Source organism: Plecotus auritus, assembly GCF_963455305.1.
Source record: "Plecotus auritus genome assembly, chromosome: 2".
NCBI classification, from domain to species: Eukaryota; Metazoa; Chordata; class Mammalia; order Chiroptera; family Vespertilionidae; genus Plecotus; species Plecotus auritus.
This window is the reverse complement of record NC_137771.1, coordinates 27,539,885-27,554,444: the sequence shown is the minus strand read 5'-3', so window position 1 is coordinate 27,554,444 and position 14,560 is coordinate 27,539,885. Positions and strand designations below refer to the sequence as shown.

The 14,560-nt window shown below is 42.4% G+C and overlaps 1 protein-coding gene across 1 annotated transcript in view; it reads right to left on the bottom strand.

Moving 5' to 3' along the window:
• LOC308241770 (phosphatidylinositol 3-kinase regulatory subunit gamma) overlaps positions 1 to 14,560 on the bottom strand; it is a 97,731-nt gene that overhangs the window by 13,869 nt on the left and 69,302 nt on the right. Inside the window, exons 6-7 of the mRNA XM_080655367.1 lie at positions 12,159 to 12,301; positions 8,679 to 8,855 (exon numbers count right to left, since the gene is read on the bottom strand). Coding sequence (XP_080511493.1) covers positions 8,679 to 8,855; positions 12,159 to 12,301 — 320 coding nt within the window. The remainder of the gene's footprint in view (positions 1 to 8,678; positions 8,856 to 12,158; positions 12,302 to 14,560) is intronic.

Genomic DNA, 14,560 nt, shown 5'->3' with positions numbered 1-14,560 from the left:
GCCAGTACATAGTAGAGATTCAATAAATAGTTAGTAAATATTTGCTGGTGGGCTGTTTTTAATAAATCTTCATGGTCAACCCCAAGTACACTATATAACTTGGCATCACACTAATTTAAAGTTCCTTTAGACAGATTTCACAGCCTTTCTCAATAAGACATGTCTTTCAGTTAACCTGGGTTCCATTTCATATGCTTAGTGAAGCCAGAAAACAACTAATATGATCTTGATAGAATTTATTTAGTAACAAACCCCCTCCTACACCACCAATTCTCTTAGCAAAATATCCAGATACCCTCCTCTAAGTACTCTTGTCATCCAAACTTTCTGTCCTTAAAACATTTATCTTTGCCCTAGTTGGTTTGGTTCAGTGGATAGAATGTCGGCCTGCAGACTGAAGGGTCTTGGGTTCGATTCCAGTTAAGGACATGTACCATGAGTGGCAGGCTCGATCCCTGGCCATGTGCAAAAGCCAACCAACCAATGTGTCTCTCGCACATTGATGTTTCTTTCTATCTATCTATCTCTCCCCCCTCCCTTCCACTCTCTCTAAAAATCAATGGAAAAATATCCTCGGGTGAGGATTAACAAAAATAAATAAATAAAAATTGATCTTTCCTTTATTAAAGAGACAAGCACACTGGGTAAAAGTCTTGAAATGAACAAACCACACTACATTTTCTCTTGAGTTTTCATTTTCTTTTCTTTTTTAAAGAATAGTTTATTGATTTTTAGAGAAAGAGTTCCCATTTTCTTTTAAACACCAACCTCTTTAAACTGAGCCTCTTTTTCTACCCCAAGGAATGTTAGGACACCAAGAGAAATCCAGGAGGAAGAGAAGACTATTTTTGGTCCACCTTTCATGTAAGATGGTGTCCTGCCTTTTCACATTTGCAACTTTTCTAATCTCCCAAAAGTCCATTCCAAATACTAATACATACTTCTGAGTCCTTAAATATCTATTAACAATGCCAGGAACTGACTAGCTTTTAAAAATGATTTTGAAAAAGCTCAAGTGACTTTAGTATGGCAATTCATATTTATCTTATGATTGAGTAATGCCTAGATCACTCCTAAAGAGTACATTCTAGAGGAAAAAGCTGAGGCCAAAAAATGAAAAGACCTAATGTTAGCATAGGTACCTAGATATTAATAAAGAGAAGGGAGCAAAACTGGCTAAGCTTAATTAGGTCGGAAGCTACAGCTTCACACACTCCAGGAGATAGCCACATTGTTCTGCCAAGAGGATTAACACTCCTCCCTTCCTCCCTGCATGGGGAGGAAGGACCTACTCTCCAATCTCCCTGGGTACCAACCGTTCACTTGCAGGGACTATGGGGGTGGGAGGAATAAACAATAAAGGGGAAATTCTCCTGTTAAATGAATGCCCAGTAGAAGCCAGGATGGTGACCATAAAGGGTCAGTGTTTAATCTGGGAAAAAGACCTGACTGGTTAGGGGAAGGGCAAACCCACAGAGCACTGGGAAAGAGACTGGTCAGTTTGAAAACCCGAGGTAATATCATCAAAGCTTAACGAAGGCCTCACTAGGTAGCACGCATTTGTTCGCCCATTTGGTCCTGCACTGTATACTTGCGTTCTCCCTCCCTAGCAGCCATGTATTCCTGGCAGCCACAGGGAGCCCGAGTGCCTGCCTGGCTGTGCAGGCTCCAAGCATGCGGGCCTGGATACAGCAGCCCAGCGCAGTAGAGAACAGAGACTAAGCTAGCCAAATGGGGACAGAAACTAAACCGGACTAAGCTTTAGCATGGACTAAACTAATGGTACAGAATTTCTGGACCCTGGCCCTTCTTCTGGGCTTGATGAAGACAAGGCTGAACTTCTTCCACAGCAGGACAAAGCTGAACCACCTGCCCATGGCTGAGCCACAGACTCCGGGCACTTGGGGACAGTCCTTTGTGTTTGCTCCAGCTTCAAAAAACTTTACCATTACATCTCATCTTCCCCTGCATGGTCCCCAAAGTGCTTTCCTCACAACTCTGTGGCAGGACCCCATTTCCACCAGCAACATCAACATCCAGTTCTCATCCTACTAATTGTGTGGTTTTAATCAGCCTCTACTTATGCTTCAGTATTCTCTTCTAAAAATCAGGAAAAATACTACTCCTGTAGTCAATTTACACTTATCTTAAGAAAAACAAGAGAAAAAAATAGCTGGTGTTAGTATATCCTTACCTAGTCCCTAACCCAGCAAGTAGTAAAAAAAATCTATATATATAAAAGGCTAAATGACCGTCTGACTGTTTGAACGGCCGGCACCTATGATGCACACTGACCGACAGGGGGCAGACACTCAACACAGGAGCTGCCGAGCTCCGGTGACTTGGCAGCGGTAGTTCTTGGGTAATGCACCCTAAAACCAGAGAGGAGGGAGCCCGATTCCTCACAGGGCCAGCGAGCACTTCCACCTTCAGCCATAGGTTATGTTGTCAGCCCCGAATCCGGTTTACTGCACACTTGCATTTGCGTTCCACACCATGTACAACAGCAACTTTGCAGAGTGCCCTCTTGCACTCTAGGACCCCTCGGGGGATGTTGGTGGTTTCAGCCCAATCCCTGCAGGTCAGGCTGAGGGACCCTGCTTACTCCACAGACACCCTTAGCCACAGCAGGTGCAGCCTGCTGGGGAGGGACCACGGGAGGTTGGCTCCAGGGCATGTCTGGCCGGACACGCCCATCTTACCCAGCCACCCCCGCTTCCCCACACCCCCACCCCCAACTCCACCTGGACCACCTGCATTAGTCACTGCACCAGAGCCAGTGTAGCCAGCCAGAAGACGGAGCATGAGTTGTCTTTCTTCTTTTTTTTTTTTCATTCACCCCCCAGATGCCCTTCCAGCCGCAGCACTTCCCCAAGAATTCTAATTAATTTCCTTTCAATGTGCACAAATCTGTGCACTGTGTGGGCCACTAGTGTGTACCGATAGTATCCTTTCTAAAGGTCTAATTAGCCTTACAACCCAACTACCACCCCTAATAGAAAAAGTGCTTGTGTTTCAGTCCAAGGAAGAGGATTAAACTAGATAATCCCTGAGAAAGGGTAATATCAAAAAAATACTTCGAAGCTGAAGCAGAAGTCCTGGAGGGAAATTCATGCTTCCCTAGAGCCTGGCTATATTATGAGATGGGCAAAAGAAAAGGGTGCCCCATGTATAAGGCACCCTGGATGGATGGCAGAAGGTTTTAAGATGCAGAGTCTGTTGGTGGCCAAATAAGGAGATCACTGTGAAGAGCACCTCCGAATTTTCTGGAACAGCAATATTTAACCAGATGGCAGGAACCAATGGTTAGGGGCAGAGGAAGCACCCAATTTGGCAGTGATGGGGGACAAGGGACTTTGCTCCACTCATTTCCTGGCAGTACTTCATGATGACATTCTCATGTAATCCAAGTGTGTGTGTGTATGTATAGGAAGTAGGAAGAGTCCTAATCATAACTGAGATAAAATACTTTTTATATAACCAGGCAGATGGAAACATGGAATAAATTAATTTTAATTTAAAGAAAAAGAAGAATGCAACTTGTCTTATATAAAATTTTATAAACAGAACTTGACACTCCCTACATAAAAATGAGATAATATATACGACATTTTGAAATAAAAAATCAGTTTTAAAAATTTTAAGTTATGAGATAAATTAAGAAGTGATTCACTACTTAAAAAAATGAAAAACAGACCATCACTGGTAGAAACGTAAAATAGTGCAGCCACTTTGCAAAAGTCTGGCAGTTCTTCAGTTAAGCACAGATACAATAAAATGTGGTATATCCATACAATGGAATATTATTTGACCATTAAAAAGAATGAAGTACTAATACATGCTCCACATGGATGAACCATAAAAACATCATGCTGAGGGAAAAAAGCTACTCCCAAAGATTACATATTTTATTATTTCATTTATATAAAATGTCCAGAACAGGCAGCAGAGACAGAAAATGGATTAATGATTGTTTAGGGCTGGAGGGAGTAGGGCGATAGGGGGATGATAAGTTAAGGATACATGGTTTCTTTTTGGCATAATGAGGTATGTTCTAAAATTGATTATGGTGATGGTTGCATATATCTATGAATATAATAAAAATATTGCATTATGTATTTTGAAATGGGTGAATTGTATGGGGTGTAAACTACATCTCAATAAAATTGTTTTAAAATAGAACAAAACATACCACCCCTCCACAGAACGCCTTTAGCTGCAAACTCCCTTAGTACATATTACTCAAAACTCATCTTTAATGCACCTATATTGTTATGGTAAGTTAGCCTTTATTTTGAATTTATGAATTTAGGTTTATAAATACCAAGAAAAGTAAATGGTAATCATGAAAACTAGTTCCTCATGAAAACGAATTACAAATAAACAACCAAATTCCTTTTTTTTGAAAATGAATTTTAAAGGATTTTATACTTAAGATAATGTTTATTCTATGTTTAAGAAATGAAATTCTATATTTAAGCATTCAAGAATATTCTAGACGCCCAAGCTGGTCTGGCTCAGTGGATAGAGCATCGGCCTGCAAACTGAAAGGTCCCGGGTTCGATTCCGGTCCAGGGCACATGCCCGGGTTGTGGGCTCGATCTCCAGTGGGGCATGCAGGAGGCAGCCGATCCATGATTCGCTCTCATCATGGATGTTTCCATCTCTCTCTCTCCCTCTTCCTTCCTCTCTGAAATGAATAAAAATATATTTAAAAAAAAAAAAAAAAGAATATCCTAGAAACAGTACACTGGGATTTCAGTCTTGTAGGTTACGCAGTGGGAAGTCAGGGAAATGTCCACACCCCAAGGGGGCCTGATGAACTAATGACAATCTCTAGTTGGGTACTGGAGAATTCCAATCTGTTCCAACTTCAAAACAGGACCAAAGAAAGATCATACTCAATATCATGCAGCACACATTTTACAACCAGTCTCCTCTTCAGCACTGACTAGACAATTTCAGTACTGGAACACATCCAGTCCACCACACCTAGTATTGTCTTTGCTAGAAACATCAAAGTATGGACTGTGGAACACTGGACTATCCAACCTGAAGTAATCCTTCCGAGAGAGGGAAGGGTTGTCTGTGTCTCCCTAAACATCCTAACTATCTTTACTAGCAGGTCATGGCTTATCATCCATGATGTTATCTAAGCTCTCTTTTATATTTGGTTTATTTATCCCATTAAAAGAACTTTTGGAGAAACCAAGATGGCGGCATAGGTAAACACCTAAACTGCTGCCTCGCACAACAATTTCAAAACTACAACTAAAAGACAGAACGGACACCATCCAGAACCACAGGAAAGCTGGCTGAGTGAAAATTCTACAACTAGAAGGAAAGAGAAAAGCTCACAGAGAATTGGAAGTACGGCAAAGGGTCTTTGTGCGCGCAGAGAGGAAGGGCGGCTGAGAGCCTGGCTGACTTTCTCTGGCGGAAGGGGAAAGGAAGCCCCCGACAGCACTGAACCCCAGTTCTGACTGCACTGAACCCCAGTTCCGGGCGAGCCCCTGGGGACCCACGCTCTTACGGGGGGAGTCTGGACTCTCGGGCGGAGACTCGGGAGCTGGGGAAGGCAGAAGTCTGAAGGCACGGCGTGCCAGTGCGCACAAAGGCTGCGGAGGTTGCCACAGACTTTCCCTAGTGGAAGGGAGTCGGAGGCTCCTGACCGCACTGAGCCCCAGTTCTAACTGCACTGGACCCCAGTTCCAGGCGAGCTCCTGGGGACCCACGCTCTTGTGGGGGGAATCTGGACTCTCGGGCAGAGACTCAGGAGCCGGGGAAGGCGGAGGACTGAAGGCGCGCAAGGGCAAGGCTGCCGGGAAGCCAAGACTGTCTGCTCCACCCTGAGACTCCACCCCATCCAAGCCGAGCACAGAGGCTATTGCAATTTGGCAAGTCTAATCCTATAAGGCTGTCTCCAGCACCGAACTTCTCCCAGCATAGACACAGCTGATCCTTACAGCCAACTGGCCTGGAGGTCAATTCCTCCCGGTGATACCAACAACAATCAAGACTTAACTACAACAAGGCTGTACACACAGTCCACAAAGGGGTGCACCAAGAGTGTCCACCTCAGGTTAACTGGGGAGGCAGACCCACTGGGCCATATAGGAAACCTAGCACACAAATTTACCCTACCAACTCAGGGAAGCAGTGAAAATGCGGCGTCAAAGAAACAGATCACAAACGAAAGAAATGGAGGAAAACAAACGACTGGATATAGAATTCAAAACCACGGTTATAAGGCTTTTCAAGAATATCCTAGAAAAGGCCGATAAATATAACGAGACCCTCGAAGATATGAAAAAGGACCAACTAGAAATTAAACATACACTGACTGAAATAAAAAATATTATACAGAGACCCAACAACAGACTAGAGGAATGCAAGAATCAAGTCAAAGAATTGAAATACAAAGAAGCAAAAAACACTCAACCAAAAAAGCAAAAAGCAAAAAAAAAAAATCCAAAAAGTTGAAGATAGTGTAAGAAGACTCTGGGACAACTTCAAGTGTACCAACATCAGAATTATGGGGGTGCCAGAAGAAGAGAGAGAGCAAGATACTGAAAACCTATTGGAAGAAATAATGACCGAAAACTTCCCCCACCTGGTGAAAGAAATAGACTTACAAGTCCAGGAAGCACACAGAACCCCAAACAAAAGGAATCCAAAGAGGACCACACCAAGACACATCATAATTAAAATGCCAAGAGCAAAAGACAAAGAGAGATTATTAAAAGCAGCAAGAGAAAAACAGTTAGTTACCTACAAGGGAGCACCCATACGACTGTCAGCTGACTTCTCAACAGAAACTATGCAGGCCAGACGGGAGTGGCAAGAAATTTTCAATGTGATGAATAGCAAGAACCTACAACCAAGATTACTCTACCCAGCAAAGCTATCATTCAGAATTGAAGGGCAGATATAGAGCTTCACAGATAAGAAAAAGCTGAAGGAGTTCATCACCACCAAACCAGTATTATATGAAATGCTGAAAGGTATTCTTAAAGAAGAGGAAGAAGAAAAAAGTAAAGATAAAAATTATGAACAACAAATACATATCTATCAACAAGTGAACCTAAAAATCAAGTGAATTAAAAACCTGAGGAATAGAATAATCTGGTGAATATAATAGAATCAGGGGCATAGAAAGGGAGTGGACTGATAATTCTCAGGGGGAAAGGGGTATGGGGGGTTCATGAAGAGACTGGACAAAAATCATACACCTATGGATGAGGACAATGGGGGGGGGGTAAGGGCAGAAGGTGGGGTGGGAACTGGGTGGAGGGGAGCTACGGGGGGAAAAAGGAGAAACAATTGTAATAATCTGAATAAAGATTTATTAAAATTAAATAAATAAATAAATAAATAAATAAATAAATAAGGAACTTTTAAGGTCTAGTTTGCCTCACTTATTCATGCCCATTTGGATGGTGTATTTCTTAGTATCTTATCGCTTTCCAGGCCAAAGAAGTGCTTCCACTCATTCCTTTGGTTCATGGCAACAACTTCCTAAGCATATTTTCAGCTTCATTATGTGAGAACCATGTAAGTATTCCAAGAGCAGGCACACCCTGATTTTAGATAAGGGTAAATTCTTGCCTTGTTTCCAAAGTTCTTCTGTATGCTCTGTATATGTGCTTGACTTTTGGGGAGGTCACAATAGCAAACTGAAATGATCTCTAGAGAGGAGTGTTATTAAAAACTACTCAGCATAGTGTAGTTGTAATTGTTTGCCCCTAAAACAATCACCTTAAATTTTTCTCTACTAAATCCAGATACATAGAAGTATGAAACAGTCTGTCACATCTCAGAGGGAAGGCGGGGTTGGACGGGTAGGTGGGAAGACATCAACCAAAAAACTTGTATACATATATGCATAACCCATGGACACAGACAATAGGGTGCTGAAGACCTGGGGCGGGGGCGGGGCTAGAAGGGGTCAATGGGGGAAAAGGGAGACATATGCAATACTTTCAACAATAAAGATTTAAAAAAGAAAAGTAAAGATTTTAAAATAAATAAATGAAATTTTTCCTCTACTGAAACTCAACAGCACTGTTCCAACTTCTAAGCTTGTATTTTATCCCTTCTCCCTTTCTCACACAAAGAAAGCCTGATACATAAGGAAAACACAGATGTCTTCTGCCAGGAGTTTGAATTGAGTTGTTTTACATGAATGAAACCCATAAACATATTTCATAACAGTCCATTCATTTCCTAAAACTAAACTTAATATATTCTCCTTTCTCACAGCTTTTCTCTTTGAAATAGTCATTTGTCCTAAAAATCTAATCCACACAATTTGTTCTGATAATATATCTTTCAATCTGTATTTGGATAATATCCCTATATCTAGCTAAATTGTATCATTTTTCATAATATTAAAAAATTAGGTTTCAATCTTCAGATCAAATTATCTTTCATGCTTGCTATCCACACATTTCTATTACTTAAATACAGAATTTCATTTCTTAGACATAAAAACCTTTAATAGATTGTTCTGTGTAGGTCAACTCTGGTAGCCCTACTACTAATAGGAATACTTGCCTACATTCTTACTGGCCATTTCTCAATTACAAATCTGTTCTTCTAAATCTAACGTTTCTAGTGCCAGCAGAAGTCTGGTGCTAGAGGTATCTCCTGCCCTCCACCCCTCCCACACTACTCACACAAGATGTTGATCTCGGATCTTGCGCAGCTGGATCAGGTCAGGTTTGATACTATTCATTTTTTTATCTATTTCTCGGTTGTCCAAAGCTTGTTTCTTCAAATCTTGCTCTAGACGCATTTTGCTATCATGAATCTCACCCAGACGGGATTTCAATTTGTCATAATTCATCATAATTCTGTGAAAATATTTGACATATTAAGGCTAAAATAGGAACCAAGCAGAAGCATTCTATAGTAGGAGCAGAGCCTAATGTCTTAAGTGTGGTCGACATCTGCTGTTTTTTCCTGGTCCATATCCATTTCCACTCTTCTAGTAATAGCACCTGATGGTTCCTGTAGTATGGGTTCCCTGCCCTCATCTTAGATTCATGGGTGAACATCCACACAATCCAGCACAGCCAATAAAAGTATTCCATTCTTATCCACACCCTCAGGCCAGTGACTGGTTCAGGAATAGAAGTAATACCCAAACTGACTCAATGAGAGTCAATTCCAGGACTTTTGCTACTATTGTAAATAGAGATTCTCTTTCCATTAGGATTGCTAAATTATGAAAGTGTATTTGATTCTAGGGACTCCCAGCTGCTATACTGCCATCTCATAGGGAAAGACTGCCTGAGGATGAAGCCAACACAGAGAAAAATGGAACCAAAAAACAGAGTATGGCCCAGTCTGTGTGGCTCAGTAATCAAACGTATATCCGTGTACCAAGAAGTTGCCAGTTCGATTCCCAGTCAGAGCACATGCCTGGGTTGTGGGCTCCATCCACAGTGAGGGGCTTGCAGGAGGCAGCCAATCAATTGATGTTCTTTCTCATCAATGTTTCTATCTCTCTCTCCCTTTCCCTTCCTCTAAAAAAACACAAAAGACAGAGTATGAGAGAGGATCCATGCCCTTGTTTGGGCTTTGGACTGAGCCATGATTGAACAAATACTGGTAGCTATATGGATGATATAAAGAGATAACACAATATAGCAGTTAAAAGCAATGGCTTTGCAGTCAGCCTGCCCTAAGTATGAGGCTCTGGCCTATCACTTACTGTGTGGCTATGGGCAAGTTATTTAAATTCTCTGAGCCTTTATTTCCTCTTCTGTTTAAAATGGGTACTTAAATAGTACCTACTTCACTGGGTTACTGTGTAAATTAAATGTGATAATACATGTAAAAGGACTTAACAATGCCTAGCACATCTTGGTAAGTACTCAGTAGGTGGTAGCTATAAGCTTTTCGGCACAATTGTCCACACTACTCACTTGTCATTCAATATATGGTTTTATATTACTAGTAGAGGCCCAGTGCACGAAATTCGTGCACTGGGGGAGAGGGTCCCCTCAGCTCAGCCTGCACCCTCTCCAATCCGGGACCCCTTGGGGGATGTCTGACTGCGGGTTTCAGGCCGATCCCAGGGATCGGGCCAAAACCAGCAGTCGGACATTCCTCTCACAATCTGGGACCGCTGGCTCCAAACTGCCCCCCCCCCCCCGCCGCCAGCCTAATCACCCATAACTGCTTCTGCCTGCCAGCCTGATTGCCCCTAACTGCCCCCCCTGCCGGCCTGGTTGCCCCTCACTGTCCCCCTCTGCCGGCCTGGTCACCCCTCATTGCCCCCCTCTGCTGGCCTGGTCGCCCCCAACTGCCCCCCTCTGCTGGCCTGGTTGCCTCTCACTGCCCCCCCGCTGGCCTGGTTGCCCCCAACTGCCCCCCCTGCCAGCCTGGTTGCCCCTCACTGTCCCCCTCTTCCAGCCTGGTCACCCCACACTGCCCCCCGTCTGCTGGCCTGGTCTCCCCTCACTGCCCCCCCCTGCCGGCCTGGTGGCCCCATGCAGCCTGCTGGTCAGTTGTTTGGTCGTCCCTCGCTAACCCCCCTGCCAGCCTTGTCGCCCCACCCAGCCTGCTGTTCGGTTGTTATTGTGAGGGTGTCATGACCAATTTGCATATTACCCTTTTATTAGTATAGATTAAAATGTCATTGTGTTACTTTACCTCCCATTGCACTAAACTTAAAAAATCTTTTCTATTTCTTCATTATTAATAATTGCTATTGACTGCAAATGCCAAGATATATTCAGATACACAAACATGCCTTTGTGCATCATTAATGTGTGTGTGTGTGTGTGTGTGTGTGTGTGTGTGTGTGTGTGACTTCTCATGGCATTTCAACAAGATATTATCCACAGTTTATGAAGGAGGAAACAGGCCCTAAGAATTAAGTAACTCACCCAAAAATCACACAGCTAGTAAATAATTCAACAGAGAATCCAAGCCCATGGTTTTAACATTAGGCTATACTGCCTCATACCACTTAGCCCTGGTCTTTTGCACAAAGAAGTTCACTAACACTTTGGTGCTAACATGAGAAATAATTTTGCTTTTCTCTTGGCTTATTTTCCTGATAGTTACAGCACCTGCTATGGTGCGGAGAGTACATAGCGGTACTCAATGAATAGGATTCATTTTTATTATCCACTTCTTCACTCCTTAGCCCACTGTTTTCTGGCTCAGTCTTCCAATATTCCACTGAATTTGCTTTGATAAAGGCTTACAATATCCTTTGGTTGCCAGATCCAATAGTTCTCATGCTGCTCATTCTCCCTGTGTAATCTCATTCTTACCATCTACTGTCACCTACACACTTATGCCTCCCAAATCCTTCCTGTACCCTGAGTTCCAAATCTAACAGCCTTTCAGACAACTCCACTGGGTTCTCAAAGAAACCTCAATCTCATTGGTTCTAACCCCAAACTCTCCTCATACTCTCTATTTTGTGAATAACACCATCCCTTAGTCAGTAGGCATAAACTTTGACTTATCCCACACCTATCATTCCTGGTAAGGCTTCAAGTCCTCAGCATTTCCATTAACTCCACCACTTTTCCTGTCATTGCTCTGATTCAGGCCCTCGCCATCTTTTAACCTGATGACCTAAGACTACAGCCACCTGCAACAGTCAGCCAGCTGCTCTTCCTACCCACGGTCTTGTTCCACTCCAATTTATTCTCAGACTGCTGCTATTGATTTTCAGTTCAACAAATATTCAGTGAGTACCACTATGTACTCTCCGCACCATAACAGGTGCTGTAACTATCAGGAAAATAAGCCAATATCCCTACTTTCAACAAGCTCACAGTTTAGTAAGTGGGACATTCAGTAAATGTTACAGTAGGAGTCAGGAGCAGATACTATAGGAATAGGGACAAAAAGCCCCCAAACCAGTCTAGGGAATCAGGGAAATTTTTCTAGAAAAAATCATGTCTAAGCTGAGTCCTAAAGGGTGAGCAAGAGCTAATATTTAGGAGGAGAAGAATGCAGAGGAGAGGAGGTTCAGTTTGCTGCCACTGGTGGGAACAGCAAGTACTTCCATATGAAAGGACTGTGAAGTTTGAGGGGTAAAAGCAAACACAACAGAGATTATTGGGGAAGAAAAGACACTGATGTACTTTGTCTCACTGATGTACTTTGAGGTAATTAGGTAGAGTTACCGTTCAATTTCCTTTTCATTCCCCTCTCTGCGAAATCGCTCAATATATTCTTTGCGATACTGTTCTTGTGTGTGACACTGCTCTTCAAAAATTTTAATTGTTTCATTAAAAGCTTCAATTGCTGTCCGCTTCATCTGTATTTCCTATAGGAGAGAAAAAGAAAAGCTATATACTTTATTATCTTTATTTTTTGTAACTTTTTTTACAGTTCCATGTAAGACTGAATTCAGAAAGCTAAACCAGCAATTTTCTACGTTTTTCATCTCATGGCACACATAAACTGATTACTAAAATTCTGCAGCACACCAAAAAATATATTTTTTGCCAATCTGACCAAAAAACAGGTATAATTTTGATTCATTCACATCTGACGGCTCTTGTTATGCTGGCTGTTGTCATTTTTTTATTTGGCAAACTAAGGGAAAAGAGGTCAGTGTCCCTGTCTAAATAGTCAGCTACTGCATGTTTTAAAAATTCTAGTGGGACAACAGTTGAAAATCGCCTGGCTAAAATAAGATCCTTTGTTTAACTCCTACCCTTATTATTTATATGCAAAATTAATCATTCAAACCCTAAAATAAAAGAAAAAGTATAGCTGAGAACCACAGAAAGACTAAAGATGCTAAGAGGGATTAACCCTTGAAGACAAGGATGAAGTCCTGCCTTTGCACCTATTATAGTGCTGACCCCCAAAAGGTGCTAAAGGGGTGAATGGATAGAGCAGAGGAGTCCAGACACCAACATGCAAAGACTTATCCCCAGAAGAGCCCTATAGAGTCTATTTATTCTTTTTTTAAAGATTTTTAAAATATCCTATCTAATAGAGGGAATATGCTAATTGATCCTCATGCTATCACAAAGATGGCAGTGCCCACAGCCAATATGCTAATTGACTGCCCCGCCCTCAAAGATGGCAGCACTCAAGCCAGTAAGGAGGGAATATGCTAACTGACTGCCCCGCCCTCAAATACGGCGGTGCCCACAGCCACAAGATGGCGGCGCCCAGTCCCCTCAGCCCCCCCGGGGCGGGAGGTGCATGGCAAGCCTCAGATGGCGGCTGCCCAGCCGCCCAGGGCTGCCTGAGGCTCAGGTAACCAGGGCCGTCCGAGGCTTGCACTGCTGGCAGTGGCAGCAGTAGAGGTGTGATGGGGCGTCACCTCCCACCCCTGAGGTTCTCCCGGACTGTGAGTGGGGGCAGGCCGGGCTGAGGGACCCCCCTTCCAGTGCATGAATTTTCATGTGTGTGTGTGTGTGTGTGTGTGTGTGTATGTATATATATATATATATACATATATATATATATACACACACACATATATATATACACACATATATATATACACACACACACCCACACACACGTGTGTGTGTGTATACATACTATTGATTTCAGAGAGGAAGGGAGAGGGAAAGAGAGATGAAATATCAATGATGAGAGAGGATCATTGATTGGCTGCCTCCTGCACGCCCCCTCCTGGGGACTGAACCCACAACTCTGGGTATGTGCCCTTGACTGGAATCAAACCCGGGACCTTTCAGTCAGCAGGCCGATGCTCTATCCACTGAGCCTAACCAGCTAGGGCCAGAGTCTATTTATTCTTGCTTTAGTTTCTAAAGCATGTAGTTTTAAAACAGAATCATCAGTAAATTAATCTGATTAGAAGCAGAAAATGAAAAAGGGAAGAATAGCTGCAAAAATCAGATGCAGAATAAGATGTAAAATGAAAACTCCATAAAACAGAAGCCCATTCAGCACTAGGGTAAGAAGTCCTATATTTCGATTAGCTCTGAGGGTATTTGTAGACTTTAGCATCTGACTCATGATTCCCCTAAAACCTTCAAAGAGGATTAGACTTTATTCAATTTACTTTAGAAAGTCAAGAGATATGTATAAAGGTCTAGAAAGATTACTATCCTGAATGTTTATAATTTTTAAAGGTTTGGTGCTTACAAGATAATTCCTCATCTATCCAGCATTGATTAATTTCAACAAATGATTATTGAAAATCCACTATACAGGAAGTACCATCTGGTGATAAAGAGATTCGTAAAACATGGAGCCTACCTTTCAGGATTTGAACTACACAGGTGAAATAGATTTCTGAACTCTAATAGGTTCTGTTTCATGTCGTGGTAGGGAAATCAAGTGGAATAAATTAATTACTTATTGCTTTACAGATGCTTCATGAAGAAGACAGCATTTGAGCTAGTTCTTAAAGAACTGGGGTGGAGGGAAATGCAGCATCGCACACAGATGGCATGGCATGTACATGTAATATTGGGAGATGTTCAGGGATAAGCAGCTGCTCAGTAGGGTTGGAACATAAGGGGAATGGTTGATGAGGGAAGCTCAAACCTTTATAATGTTCGATATAACTGAGGTAATATTATACATATCTCAA